The sequence below is a fragment of the Geotrypetes seraphini genome, chromosome 10, assembly GCF_902459505.1.
Source record: "Geotrypetes seraphini chromosome 10, aGeoSer1.1, whole genome shotgun sequence".
Taxonomy (NCBI): domain Eukaryota; kingdom Metazoa; phylum Chordata; class Amphibia; order Gymnophiona; family Dermophiidae; genus Geotrypetes; species Geotrypetes seraphini.
Window position 1 is genome coordinate 5,148,399 of NC_047093.1, and position 15,377 is coordinate 5,163,775.

The following is a 15,377-nucleotide window of genomic DNA, read 5'->3' on the forward strand; positions in this document are numbered from 1 at the left end:
TTTTAGGGGTGTGACTGTGTTTGGGCACCGAGTGTTGTTTTTGGATGTGACTGTGTTTTGGTACTGAGTGTTGTTTTGGGATATGACTGTGTTTGGGCACCAAGTGTTATTTTCGGGTGTGACTGTGTTTGGGTACTGAGTGCTGTTTTGGGGTGTGACTGTGTTGGGTACTGAGTGTTGTTGTAGGGGTGTGACTGTGTTTGGGCACCGAGTGTTGTTTTAGGGGTGTGACTGTGTTTGGGCACCGAGTGTTGTTTTCGGATGTTACTGTGTTTGGGCACCGAGTGTTGTTTTTGGATGTGACTGTGTTTTGGTACTGAGTGTTGTTTTGGGTATGACTGTGTTTGGGCACCGAGTGTTGTTTTCGGATGTTACTGTGTTTGGGCACCGAGTGTTGTTTTCGGATGTTACTGTGTTTGGGCACTGAGTGTTGTTTTCGGATGTTACTGTGTTTGGGCACCGAGTGTTGTTTTGGGGTGTGACTGTGTATGAGTACCAAGTGTTGTTTTCGGATGTGACTGTGTTTTGGTACTGAGTGTTGTTTTCGGGTGTGACTGTGTTTGGGTACTGAATGCTGTTTTGGGGTGTGGCTCTGTTTGGGTGCTGAGTGTTGTTTTTGGGTGTGACTGTGTTTGGGTACTGAGAGTTGTTTTGGGGTGTGACTGTGTTTGGATACTGAGTGTTGTTTTGGGGTGTGCACTGTGTTGAGTAGGCAGCAGTGAACCCTTGGAATAACGAACTCGCTCCTCCACTTGGATTCCTGTTACTCCTTTGACACACTTTTGCTTTTCTTATTGAGCAATCTCTGGCAAGTGCTGGGCTCAGCACTTTACCCTTTGGAACTGCATTTCAACCACATAATTGAGCGGTCCAACTGGAATGGCTCCAGGAAGGTAGATTACAAGTGATTAGAAAATGTAGTGCTAATTTGAGAGAGTGCAGCAGGATCCAGAATCTCCTAGGTGGAGAGTGGAAGTCCCTTTGACGATGCAGGCATAGGGAGGGCTGGTGCTGCTCCGTGAGCCCATGCGTATCTGAGAAGGCAGGTCCAGTTCACCTTCCGGGTTGCTCTGCCAATCCAGGGAGAAACCTTTGCTCCCTATAGCACCCTTTTCTCTGCTTTTATGTGGGAGTTTACAATAAAAAGGGAGTGAAGAGAAGACATGCACACAGCTCAAATGGGAAGCAGAACCAGAGAAGAGGGGAAGAAGGCGAGCAGAGAGGGGAGAACGGACACAACATGACACCCATGAACCAGAGTGCAGGGAGGGGGGTTCCCGACTTTACAAGGATAATCTGAGGTTAATGAGGGTTCCCCTTGACACAGATAACCCCAAACCAGTTGTCTCATTCTCCCTCTCTCCCCGGGGCAGGATTAACTCTTTATTGGGCCCTAGGCAAACAGGTTTGAATGATTATGACTCCAGAGGAAACAGCTAAGAGTCCCTGCTCGCTGGCTCCTCCTGCAGTTCATAGGGAGTGAGGAAGAATAGACACACCTCTGCGCCCTCCCAATTCTCTTCTCTGTGGCAGCAGGGCAAAACTCTACCTTGACTTACACGTTTGAAAGGGCCCCTCCTAAATATTTGGGCCCTAGGCCCATGCCTAGTTTGCCTATGCTTTAATCCTGTCCTGCACATATGACTGTGGTATACCCCGAGGACACACACAATTATGATATAAACCTCCCGTGTCTATAGATTTCTTCTAACCTGCACTCACAGCTGGAAAAGGCAGGGGAGCAGTCTCATTTCCACTTCCCAGACAATCTCTTACCGGCACGGCTTGCGTTCCTGTGTTGGCATCTGTGCCCGGTGCCTCCAGGTGATTCTGTGCTGGTGTGTACAAGGTCAGAGCACGCTCTGGCACGGTGGTTTGGCCAGAGAAGTCCTGTGTGGGGAGTGGAGGAGGGGAGACGTACTCTGCTGGGATTCCATTCTGTGGTGCATACTGGCTCGTGGCATACGGCTGTGCCATCGCTTCTGGAGGGGCTGTGGTGTCCTGGTTACCCTGGGGAGAGAAAGCAGGAGTCTGGTTACACAGGAGGGTTTCAAACACCAGAAGGCACATTATCCAAGAGGGGATGGGATCGCTCTGAGTTAGGAAGGAAACGACCCTAGGATGCTACAGTCAAAATACTGAAGGGAATAGACTTAGTAGATAAAGACAGGTTGTTCACCCTCTCCAAGGTAGGGAGAACGAGAGGGCACTCTCTAAAATTGAAAGGGGATAGACTCTGTACAAACGTAAGGAAGTTCTTCACTCAGAGAGTGGTAGAAAACTGGAACAATCTTTCAGAAGCTGTTATAGGGGAAAACACCCTCCAGGGTTTCAAGACTAAGCTGGACAAGTTCCTCCTAAACTGGGACGTACGCAGACGAGGCTGGACTCATTTTAGAGCACTGGTCTTTGACCCAGGGGCTGCCGCGTGAGTGGACTGCTGGGCACGATGGACCACTGGTCTGACCCAGCAGTGGCTATTCTTATGTTCTTATGAAAGACTACTGGTAGCCCGTCAGTCCCCAGCTGCAGGCCATAAACAGAGCAGGTGGAGTGAAGGCCCCGTCATGATATTTCCAGCAGAGGAGTCAGCACTGCGTAATGTCAGGGGCTCTGAACAGTTCCTTCCAGGAACGTCCGACAGTCCTTGCTTCGGGCTCTGACGGGAGAAGGTGCACAGTAATCCAGTACCGAGAGATAAACTATTCAAAAATGATTTAGCAGGAAGCGGTGGGAGCTTCAGCAATCCCCCTGCCATGCTTTATAACTCTCCGGTGGCAGCATCTTTCACCATGAAATACTGCGGAGCTCATGGCTCAGAGACCAACCCTTTAATTGTGTACGTGACCAGTTTATGATGTGAAAGGGTCACCAGGGAGACGGGATTTTCTGCTCACTGAAAAAGAGCAAACTTCTGCATAGTGGATTATTACAAACATTACTTTTTAATTTTGCTTTTCACAAACTGTTCACTTCTTTGAATTAAGGGCAGGATTAGAAGCGGACGTGGAGAATGGCGATGCTGAATGCCAGAGCTCTGATATGTCACTTGGAGGTAATGGACACCGTGTGGACCTCAGGAGGTTGACACAAGGGAAAGAGAGATAAGGGGATGTGGCGCGGCTTGTCAATGTGCCACAACACCTGTGAGCTTAAGGGAGTCTACGAATTAAAGGCTGTGTACAAACTTTGAATACTAAGCTGGAGGACTTCAGAGAACATTAGTGGATACTGTATGCAAATGAGACCACCTCAGGGTGGACAACAATGGCTGGTATGGATAGCTAGTTGGGGCCCAGATGTCTCTCTCTATCCTCCTTTTTCTGGAGCCGCATGGTAACCCTAACCAAGAGACTCCTGCCCTCTCCCCAGTTAGACCCCAACATCTCTCCCCACTGTTACTGCTGTTATAGGCTCTGCTGCAAGGCTTGATGCTGACTCACTGATCTACCTCTCTGTGTGAAAAACTGAACCAGGAATCCAGAGCTAGGATGTCTCTGTTTCAAGGTATTAAACGGTCTAGCCCCTAAATACATCACAGACCTCTTCTCATTCCCAACCAACAGACATGAAAGAAAAACACACCTGAAATTTGTCTCCCCACCGGCTAGAGGGTGTAAATATAAGAGATACCATCAACAACTGTTATCGTACCAAGCAGCCACATGGGGCAAAGACTTAGAAAAACTAATTGCATATACAACCAACTATGGTGAATTTAGGAAACACCTAAAAACATACCTGCTCTTGAAATACCTAGATAACGAACCAGAACATCAGCCCCCTTTATAATACCACAACATACCCAAATCATTAAATTATAAACCCCAACCCAATCACCAACCATGAACACTATATTCAATTTAAGGAACATTTCTAATCATGTGTAAGCAGCACGGCACACAAACTGCTGTTAATATTTATTAATGTTGGAACTACCAGATGTACAATGTTATACCCTCTAATCCGCTGTATGTACAGTCTCTCTTTATTGTAACTACAGTTTATCTATATTGTAACTACAGTTTCTCTATATTGTAAACCACTTCTCTTTATTGTAAACCGCCTAGAAGTCGCAAGATAGTTGGCGGTATATAAAAATAAAGTTATTATTATTATTATTACGTTTCTGCCTGGAAGTCCCATCCCAATCTGAAAAGAACATGGCCAAGACCAAACGTAAGGAAGTTCTTCTTCACCCAGAGAGTGGTGGAAAACTGGAACGCTCTTCCAGAGGCTGTTATAGGGGGAAACACCCTCCAGGGATTCAAGACAAAGTTAGACAAGTTCCTGTGGAACTAGAACGTACGCAGGTAGGGCTAGTCTCAGTTAGGGCACTGGGCCACCATGGGAGCGGACTGCTGGACACGATGGACCACTGGTCTGACCCAGCAGTGGCGATTCTTATGTTCTAATGTGAACTCGTAATCAGCCTAGTTAACAGGCAGACTAGAACTTTTTTAAATAAATAAATTGTGGATGGAGGAGAATCGGTTGAGAGAGTCACTTGAATTCTGTGAAGACGTTTGACAAAGCTCTTCATGAGAAACTCCTCCGGAAATTAAAAAGTCATGCCCAGGACTCAAATGAAGTTTACTGGCCTCTATTTTTTACCTAATCTTCAGGTGCTGTAGAAAATTGTAATGACAGGTTTCAAAGACGGCGTCCCGAAGCTGTGTGTGGGGCCAATGGGACAGGGGATCGCAGGAGAATGGGCTGTCTCCCTGCCCCAGGACCAGCATTAGGGGGGGAGCAAAAAGGGCAGAGCAGGGCAGGGCCTGGCCTCCCACCCCCCCTCGACTGTCTGGTGAGGTCTTCTTCCCTCCCTTCTACTCCCTCTTGCCTGCAAGCCAACTAAACGCAAGCCGCGGGGCTCTAACACTGCACGCACTGGCTTTCCTTCGCATCCGAAAAAGAAATGACGTCCTTCCTGTTTCGGAGGAGAAGGGAAGGCAGTGTGTGCCGTGTTAGAGCCCCACGGCCTGAGTTCAATTCACTTACGGGCCGTTACTGTGGAGAGAACAGGACGCTTTCCCATCTCCCACCCACTACCTGCCTCCGCTGGGGTTACCGGGCAACAGAGATGGGCCCAGATCGGAGAGAGAGCTCGTGAAGGTGGCAGACTGCCCGCCACACCCTGAGGACCACAGCAACTGACAGGTAACAGCCCAGCAGTCGACTTCTAATCAGTCACACTGGATGCTAATCGTTTTGGATTTTCTTTTTCTTCTTCCTGCAAGGATTATTTATGTACCTTAAGGAAGGAGAAGAAGAAGAAGAAAATTCAAAACGATTAGCATCCAGTGTGATTGACCATTCTACAAAGCCAGGGTTTTATGGGCTCTCTTACAAGTATCGCCAGTATTCAAAGGACCACTTCTAAAGTCCTATTTTTCAATTTTTTTTACCAGCACTCTAAGGCCAACTCTCTAACTGAGTATCTGCATTTACCCGTCACTTGCACATGGAGGGGGAAGAAGACATATGCCAGACCAGGGGCAAGGAAGGAGGGAGGGAGAGAAAGGAAGGAAGGAGAGAAAATGCCAGATAATGGAGGGGGAAGTAGAAGAGGAGAGCAGAGAGGTGCCAGGGTATAAGGGAAGGGAAACTAAGGAGACAGATGCAAGACCAGAGGGAAAGGAAGGAGAGGAGATGCCAGAGCATGGAGGGGGAAGGAGAGGTAGAAGAGAAGGAAATGTGTGTGATGCCAGGCCATGGGGTTGAGTGGGAGGGAAGGAAGGAAGGAAGGAAAGGAGAAGAGACAGATGCCAGAGCACAGGGGAAGGGGTGGAGACAGAAAAATGAAGAGGGGTGAAGCTGAAATGAATCATGCACAAAGGAGAGAAGGGACACAGGACAGACAGCTTATTGAAGGGACATAGAAAGATTGGGGGCGGGGCTGAATATTAATAGATGTCCCGTTTTGATGAAAAAAATAAATGGTCACGTTATGTATCCTACACCAGATCCTATACGGAAGGAAGCTCAGCAGCCCCTCTCATCCAATTATTCTCTAATATTTGAAAGACATCAAAAAGAATCCTTAACAGAGTCCAACTAAACCTACCATTCACAAAATACCTCCACTACAAATGAACTTTTCACTCTATGCTAACCTATCTGGGTGTAAAAATCTAGAATGACCTACCAGATGCTATCAGGAGAGAGACAAACTACACTAGATTCAGAAAAAAACTGAAGACTCACCTTTTTGATAACTAACTATCTTAGTTTCTGTATAGCATCCCCTACATCTAAGTTCCTCCTCTAATCTCTCCATGTTCTCTTCCCCTCCTTTCCCCCCTTCCTCTTTGATCTGTCACCTTCAGCCTGTATAGGTATGTTTCGACTCACAAATGGAAGATTAGATTAGGTTTAGCGCTCAGTGCTGCCACCTGGGGAAAAGAAGTATTAGTGTGTGGGATAACCCTTTTTTGTCCCCAGGAAAAATCCAAAAGACTTCTGTGAACAAGGTTGACTAATAAATTAAAGGAACACAGAAAAGCACAAAGGATCTTTAAGTTATGGGCAATTCTACTTTAATGATGGACCTAAAGGTCTATGTTTTGGCGTCTCCACCTGTGTCAGGGGTCAGAAAGTCTTGTAGTTCAGTATAAAGTATCATAATACTGAAGTCACAAACAGATGGAAAACAAACCTGCTCAGTCTGACAGTTAAGCTATATGCAAGGGCAGGTAGCTGCTGTTCTTCCAGGCCAGCTAGGCCTGCCCTTGCTGTGGTTTCTTGGATGCTCTCAGGGCTCTGAAGACCACTGTTCTCCCAAGAGCTATCCTTCTCCACTGGTCACTCCTAAGGAGCCTTCTCCCTTTTGCATCCCAGAGGCCTTGTGATTCTTGCTGCGCCCATGGTACCGCTTGCGCCCTGGAGGTCTTGGTGTCTTCAAGAGGAGTCTCTTGGGTGTTTCTCTGCTGGGTTCAGATTACCAGCCCTTATCAGGGTTCTGCAACTATGAGTCACAAGGATCCCTTTAGAGGGCTACGTCTGCTCTTCCTGGCCCTAGGCACAGATAGTTCCCCCACAGACCCTATTCTGAGCTGTTCCCAAAGGCCGCTTTCCTTGAGCCCACTCTCAAGGATTGCTGTTCCTGCAAGGGCTACTTATTCTCTTGAAAGCCTCTAAAAGGTATAATCAGACATACCAACACTTACAAGAGCCCTGTAGCCATCAGTGACAGGGTTTTCTCTCTAGACGGAGAGGGAGGGATTGGGAATTTTATACCACCTTTTTGTAATTATTCAACCACACTCAAAGCGCTTTACAAACAGGTACTTCCAGCATTTTCCCCAACTGTCCCAGTGGGCTCACAGTCTATCTAATATCTCCCATCTCAGTTAGAACCATCGGTGATGGCTCAGCATGAAACAGTCTGCTCTCCCATACATGAGCACAGCATAGAGATATTTATGCCTTCATTTTAACACCCTCCTATCGAGTACTGCATTGGCTGCCAACGGAGGCGCGGGTGAAGTTTAAGTTTGGTTGCTTCTGTTTTAAGGCTTTGTTTGGTTTAGCTCCCAAATATGTAATTGAGCTTTTCTCTTTTGCAACCAACAGACATAAGAGAAACTCACATCTGAATTTTGTTTTTCCACGTGTTAGAGCAGTGGTCTCAAACTCATGGCCCGCTAGGTACTATTTTCAGGCCCTCGGTCTGTTTATCATAACCACAAAAGTAAAATAAAACAGTTTCTTGATCATATGTCTCTTTATTATTAAGACTTAGCCAAAAGGAAAGATTTATAAACTATGAAGAGTTTTACCTCATGCAAAATTGACATTTCTTTAATAAGACATTAACTCTTTTTTTCTGAGGCCCTCCAAGTACCTTCAAATCCAAAATGTGACCCTGCAAAGGGTTTGAGTTGGAGACCACTGCTTTAGAGGATGTAAACTTAAAACTTTGATGAGAGCTAAAAGCCAAATATCATCTCATAATAATAAACTTCTCTTTATTATGACAGGTGTTGCCATACAGCTTATTTTAAGGAATTGGAAAAACTGGGGTCGATTGAACTATACCTTTTGGTGGGAGTCTCTGTGTCACGTTTTTTAAATGGAATGTATTATGGCTATACAACAGGGACATTACAAAAAGTTTCTGAAGATTTGGGAGCCATTGACAAAATTTTACAAAGAGTGATGGCTGATTTTGCCCTTTGGTCATACACGTCCAGGGTGGGTGGGTGGGAGGGGAGATTGGAAAATATTTTTTAATTCTTTAATTTGAGTGCAATTTTTGAATATGAGTATGGGGGTGATATATCGAGTTGTGATAGATTACAATTTGATTGATTTTAAGTGCTTTTATAGTGTAATATGATTGTATACTATGTTGCACTTATATATGGCTTAAAAATGAATAAAGATATTTTAAAAAAACACCACAAACCATCATCAAAATCTTTTTTCATATCAAGCAGCATTATGGGGTAAGGATTTAGAACAATTGCTTTTGCTTATGGGGAACTTAGGAGACATCGAAAAACATCTCTATTTTCGAAGTATTTAGGCAGCTAATTCGTAAAAATTTTATGATGCACTATTTTGATCATTTTAGTGTCTCTAACTATTGGCTTTTAACTTTTTTAGTTCTATTCAACTTCTCTTATTGGTTTTTTAAAACTATTATAAACCGCATAGAACTTTATGACCTTGCGGTATAGAAACTATGATTATTAAAAATTCCTATTCCGCTTTAGAACCTAAGTAGATTACTACATAACCTAATCTTCAATCCTAAATCACAAAAAAGAAAAAATACATCAAGTCTACAAGTACGCTTTGACAAACAGATGAGTTTTGAAGAGTTTCTGGAAAGACTTCAAATTTTGACAGAGCGTTCCATAGCCTTGGGACAACCACAGAAATTGCTGTCATCCATGATTTTTTTTTAATATAGTGTACTGCATACCATATACACGCTCAGATGTTAACTTCATTGCAGATTCTAAGCGCAAAGATCGAGATGGTAAATACTTCCTCAAAACTTGTACTCCCTAATATATATTTGTCAAAATCTTATATTCTATGTGAAATGTAAGTCTTTTTTCCCACCTGGGATCACTGCGACTCCCCAAACATTTTCTCTCTTTCTCTCATGGGCAGCAGATTTCTACTTCCCCTATTCTGATCAAACTCCTTTATCTTATGATCAGTGTTCCCGCTAAGCTGCGCTGGCGTGCGCTGGCGCACAAAATATTACATCGCAGCGCACAACTTTCACGTCACAGCGCACACTCGAGCGGAGGTGAGAGGAAGCGGCGGCGGTCTGCCCTGATCGCCTAAGATGCAGCAGCGGCGGCATCCCCGTAATTTACGGGGATCATGAAAGGAGCCGCCGCTGCTGCATCTTAGGCGATCAGGGCAGACCGCCGCCGCTTCCTCTCACCTCCGCTCGAGTGTGCGCTGTGACGTGAAACTTGTGCGCTGCGATGTAATATTTTGTGCGCCAGCGCACGCCAGCGCAGCTTAGCGGGAACACTGCTTATGATTCCCACATCCATTGGGACCACAAGCTTTATTCCTTTTCATGAATTAATCCCCCCCCCCCCCCAAATTCCTCTCAAATGCCTGCGTGTCTGTCTCTCAGAGAATAAGGTGTTGCCCAGCCCCTTTTGCAAACACTCAGCCATGTGATCTTATGAAGCGGTTACATTTTCTACATCAGCTCACAGAAACCCCCTCTCATTTTCCGATTCAGTACCGATTCAGACAGATGAATTCCGATTTTAAACCCATTGTAAACAAAGATTTCTTACCTCCCCCAATTCCATCAGAAACCCACCCACAGATCATTTGAGCAGCAAGGGCACAAAGACACAAGACTGGATTTCTTATTATATCACAGGTTCTCTTTTGCTTCAACATTTTCCAAAAGAAGAAGGATTTGTTAAAAACTGAGCCGTCAGACAGAAGACGATGGGCCTAATTGAGAAAGTGCGGCATGGGCTGGAATCAGTGAAGAGAGAGACAGGAAGGCTGACTGCAGCGAGGCACGAAACGAAGCCACTGGAATCAACCAAAAGAGCTTTCATTAATTAAAGCATGCTTTTAATGAAAGACATTTAATCAGCATAAGATTCCATCTCCCTTTTTCAGTTTCAAATGAGCCAGGATAAGGCATCAGCTTTTCCTGAGAAAGCAAAAGTGTTGAGCGATGGGTAGATCCAGCTTGGGGGTCACCGTACCCAGCAGAGATACAGGAGTGTAGGAGGGGTCAAAGGATCTAGTTTGGGCTGTCCTTAGCTGAAAGAAACATTTCCAGGATAAAAATTGCAACCTGTTAACTGTAACCCATTCTGAGCTCTTTGCAGAAAACAGGATAATAATAATAATAACAACTTTATTTTTGTATACCGCCATACCCAGGGAGTTCTAGGCGGTTCACATCAACTGAAACAGAGTTACAAACGGTTCAGTATCAATTGATCAGAGTTGCAGGCAACAAAGTAGTTGAGTTTGGAAGGAGTAGGTCAAGGGGGGGTAGGGTGGTACAATAGGGGGAGGGAGGGAGGTTTTGGTTCTTTGAGGAGGGGGCATTAAGGGTCTTGGCCTTGGAAGAAGTGGGTTTTGAGTAATTTTCTAAAGCAAATAAACAATAAGAAATATGTAATTTTATGGATAAGCCATTATCGACAAATACTGCCACAATCTTCAGAGAAAAGGCAGAGGACTCTTGTCCTGAAAGCTCTTTTTCAGAGCCACTTCCACTATCACCCGATTCACACGTCAGTCTCACAGAGCAGAACTTCTCATGTAGCCATTGTTTAGGAGATCCAAATCCAGAGACGTTGGGGATACTTTGGCAAGCCATAGCTCTGAGCTTGGACCCACTGTCCTGCTCCCCCAGTGTAATGTTTCCGTCCTCTTAACTGTTGTACTGGGTGAAAGAAGCTCTACTGAGAAGCCTCAAACACAAGGTCTGCAGAGCCATCTCTGACCCTTCTGCTACTTACAATCTACTGTTTGCCATTAGGGAAGCTGCTGGAGGATGATTATTGAATTTATACGCCCCCTGAAGCCTTTGACGCCTCATAAACTGGATGGATGGAAACTTTCAAGCCTTGAACCTTAAAAAGACTGAGGCCACCTGTGTCAGATCCCCTCTTAAGCTGTTGGTTCCTCTCTGAACTGAGAGACGTGCTCTGATCCCAGATGGACAACGAATGCTCTGCTCTGCTTCAGCTGGTTGGCGTTTTGAAGACTCTTATCTTCTGGGGATTACTGTAAGTCTGTTTTGGTGGATCCCTGGCTGTTAGTGAAGACATGAAAACTGCCAATCAAGTGGAGAAGGCTTCATCCAAGGCTAGGCAAATGCTTAACTAAACTAAACTAAACCTTAGGTTTGTATACCGCGCCATCTCCACACGTGTAGAGCTCGGCACGGTTTACAGGGTTAGGTAGAAAAGGAGCTACAATGAAGGGTTATAGGAAAGGAGCTAGGAAGATAAAGAGGGACAGGGTACCAAAGAGCGGGAGGTGTTAGATTTTAAAAAGATTCAAGTTTTCAGGTGTTTGCGGAAGGATTGGAGGGAGCTTAAAATTCTGAGCAGGGATGTGAGGTTGTTCCAGAGTTCTGTGGTTCTAAAGGGGAGGGATGTTCCTAGTTTTCCTACGCGGGATATACCTTTTGCAGAGGGGAATGATAGTTTCAGTTTTTGGGAGGATCTAGTGGAATTAGGGTTAGAGGAGTTCCAGAAGAGAGGGATAACGTGAGGATGCCATGTAGGATCTTGAAAGCTAAACAGGCACATTTAAAGAGGACTCTGGAGTGAACTGGGAGCCAGTGAAGTTTGGACAGGAGTGGGGAGACATGGTCGAACTTGCCTTTAGCGAAAATAAGATTGGCCGCGGCGTTCTGGATTAGCTGAAGTCTATGGAGTTTGTTTTTAGTTAGGCATAAATAGATGGAGTTGCAATAATCCAGTCTAGAGAGGATGGTGGATTGAACAAGGACGATGAAGTGAGAATGATGAAAGTACGATCTCACTTTCCTCAGTATATGAAGACTAAAGAAGCATTTTTTTACCAAGAAGTTGAGGTGGTCATTGAAGGAGAGAGAGGAGTCTATGATGATGCCAAGGACTTTGCTTGAAAACTCAAGCTGAAGAGTGGAGCCGGAAGATAATGGGATGGAGGTGGGTAAATGATCTAATATTGGGCCGAGCCAAAGTAGTTTTGTTTTGGACTCATTCAATTTCATTTGTACAGAATGTGCCCAGGATTGAAGGTTCATTATACATGCGGATATGTTCAAAGTGAGGTTAGTGAGGTTCGAGTCGGTTTCAAGGAGGATGAGGATATCGTCAGCATAGGTGTAGAGATGCTGGGTTGTATCCGCAGGAGCTTTGTAAGTCAGAAGCCCGACGTCCTAATGCCACTGTACAGAACCTGGAATACTGTATGCAATTCTGGAGACCACATTACCGTAAATATGTACTGAGAGTTGAGTCAGTTCAGCGAATGGCCACCAGGATGGTCTCCGGGCTCAAGGATCTCCCGTACGGAGAAAGGCTGAACAAATTGCGACTATACTCTCTCGAAGAATGTAGGGAGAGGGGAGACATGATTGAGACATTTAAATATATCACTGGTCGTATCGAGGTGGAAGAGGATATGTTCTCTCTTAGGGGGCCCTCGACCACAAGAGGGCATCTGCTAAAAATCAGGGGCGGGAAGTTTCATGGCGACACCAGGAAGTATTTCTTCACCGAAAGAGTGGTTGACAATTGGAATGAGCTTCCAGTGCAGGTGATCGAGGCCAGCAGCATGTCATATTTTAAAAACAGATGGGATGCCCAGGTCGGATCTCTAGGAGGGTAGAGTTAAGGGGATGGGTCATCAGAGCACGATATCTCAAAGGGTAGCTAGGAGGGAGGGTCAATAGAGTGGGCAGACTTGATGGGCCTTGGCCCTTTTCTGCCGTTACTTTCTATGTTTCTAATTTTAAGTGCTCACCTTGATTTTCAGAGCCCTCGGTACCTTCGTTTGGCAGGTGTCCCTTCCCAGGTGTTCTGGGAATCGGAAACCTCTGCTGCCTCTTTCCTAAAGATTTCATATCCAGCCTGCGGTAGCGCAGGGTATTGAATGGCAGGGTATGTGCTGCTCCTGCTATATTCATCTGGGTAGATGTGCTGACCCGGGCACTGGCCAGAACGCAGACTGGTACCCAGTTAACTCGGTGACCCCACTTAGTGGAGATATTAAGCAGCAGGAGCCTGTCTTGCATGGTGAAGCCCTTCGGAACAGGGACCCCATCCATGGTCTTCACATTGCCTCTGAGCACCATGTCATACATAAGAAATGCCTCCGCTGGGTCAGACCTGAGGTCCATCATGCCCAGCAGTCCGCTCATGCCGCGGCCCAACAGGTCCAGGACCTGTGCAGTAATCCTCTATCTATACCCCTCTATCCCCTTTTCCAGCAGGAAATTGTCCAATCCTTTCTTAAACCCCCACGTTACACCTCTTGTTTCTCTACTTTCTTGATTGCATATTATTTTGAGGGAGGAACGGCTGGAGGGGGCAACTCGTTGTTCGAGATTTCCAGCCTTCCGCTTGCCGCATCTTCCAGCACAGAAAAACAAAGTAAATTTTTTATGTTTTCTGGCTGTTTCACTGTAAAATTGTCCAGTGCTGTGCGATAACATTCCTGAATTATTAACCTACTCATTAGAATATTTTACTCCCTGGCTCTCTCCCTCCAAGCTCACAGCTACAGACGAGCTGCCACGGTCATGCTTTTCCACAGCGGTACAGCGGCTGCTCTTAATAGAGAAACGCAAACGATCTTCTCTCTTAGCCTGGAGTGAGGTTGGGGCTCATTTTTAAAAACGCCACTTTTGAAAGACATTTTTCCATGCTGTTTGTCTGAAGTGCATCTAAATCTCAAGGGGGCATTTGGGGGGCGAACTTATGATTTGGACATTGCAGAAAACGTCCAAGACAACACTTGGACATTTGAGGTTAGACATGTTCCAATAAGTGCCAAAAAGGTGGCCAAACTGACCAGACGGCTCCCGTGGTTACTGATCCTCTCCCACCACTGGCACAGTGAGTCTGAAAGGCGCCCGGGGGGGGGGGGGTGGCACCCCTCCCCTGTCTCATCTGTTCTATCCTCGCCCCCACCTGCGTGACCCTTCCCCCAACCTGCTGCTCGCGCCAGTGTCGGCTCTTTCTCTGATGTCACCTCCTAGGCAGCGGGTCTAAGAAGTGACGTCAGAGGAAGAGCCAGCGCTGGTATGAGAAATAGGTCAGGGTTGATGATTACGCCGGGAACATTAATGAGCGACTAAGATGGTTAAGGGGCTGGAGGAGTTGCCGTACAGTGAGAGATTAGAGAAACTGGGCCTCTTCTCCCTTGAAAAGAGGAGACAGAGGGGACATGATCAAAACATTCAAAATACTGAAGGGAATAGACTTAGTAGATAAAGACAGGTTGTTCACCCTCTCCAAGGTAGTTACCTACCCCCCACTCAAAGGCACCCAGCGTAAGATGTTTGACAGTCTACTAGCGACGCAAGCAGCGAAATTGGACCATGCCATCTCCAACCTGCTGATGACAACAAGCGATTTCAAATCTTTTCGCAAAGAAATCAAAACCCATCTATTCAAAAAATTTATACAGATGTCCTAACTCCAACCTGGATTCCCCTCAGTGTGACTCCCCCATCCTCCCTTCTTCACCAGTTACCCTTCCCCTCAAAGCCCAAGCTTGTCAACTGCTTCCCTAACTGCATATATACTGAAACTGCACTATATCCTATCTGTACAACATCCCAAATTGTAATCCTTCTTGCCATATCCCATTCCCTAAACTATACTACACCGTTCTTCTTGTAACTCCTCTAAAAATGTTCTTCTTCTTGTAACTCTTCTGGAAAAGTCCAGAAGTCTCTTTTGTAAACCGCCCAGAACTGCAAGGTTGAGGCGGAATAGAAATCAGTAATGTAATGTAATATAATGTAATGTAATGTAGAGAGAACAAGAGGACACTATCTAAAGTTGAAAGGGGATAGATTCCGTACAAATGTAAGGAAGTTCTTCTTCACCCAGAGTGTGGTGGAAAACTGGAACGCTTTTCCGGAGTCTGTTATAGGGGAAAACACCCTCCAGGGATTCAAATAGGGGAAAACACCCTCCAGGGATTCAAGACAAAGTTAGACAAGTTCCTGCTGAACCGGAACGTATACAGGTAAGGCTAGTCTCAGTTAGGGCACTGGTCTTTGACTTAAGGGCTGCCGTGGGAGCGGACCGCTGGGCACGATGGACCAGCAGCGGCAATTCTTATGTTCTTATGAAGGAAAGGGGCGCACGCGTGCAAGGTTGGAGGGAGAGGAGGATGGGTACCAGCACCCC

General features: G+C 45.8%; 1 protein-coding gene across 3 annotated transcripts in view; it reads right to left on the bottom strand.

Moving 5' to 3' along the window:
• RBFOX3 (RNA binding fox-1 homolog 3) overlaps nt 1–15,377 on the bottom strand; it is a 143,739-nt gene that overhangs the window by 62,217 nt on the left and 66,145 nt on the right. For all 3 annotated transcript variants that reach the window (XM_033959861.1, XM_033959860.1, XM_033959859.1), the window contains exon 2: nt 1,777–2,010. In XM_033959861.1, coding sequence (XP_033815752.1) covers nt 1,777–2,010 — 234 coding nt within the window. The remainder of the gene's footprint in view (nt 1–1,776; nt 2,011–15,377) is intronic.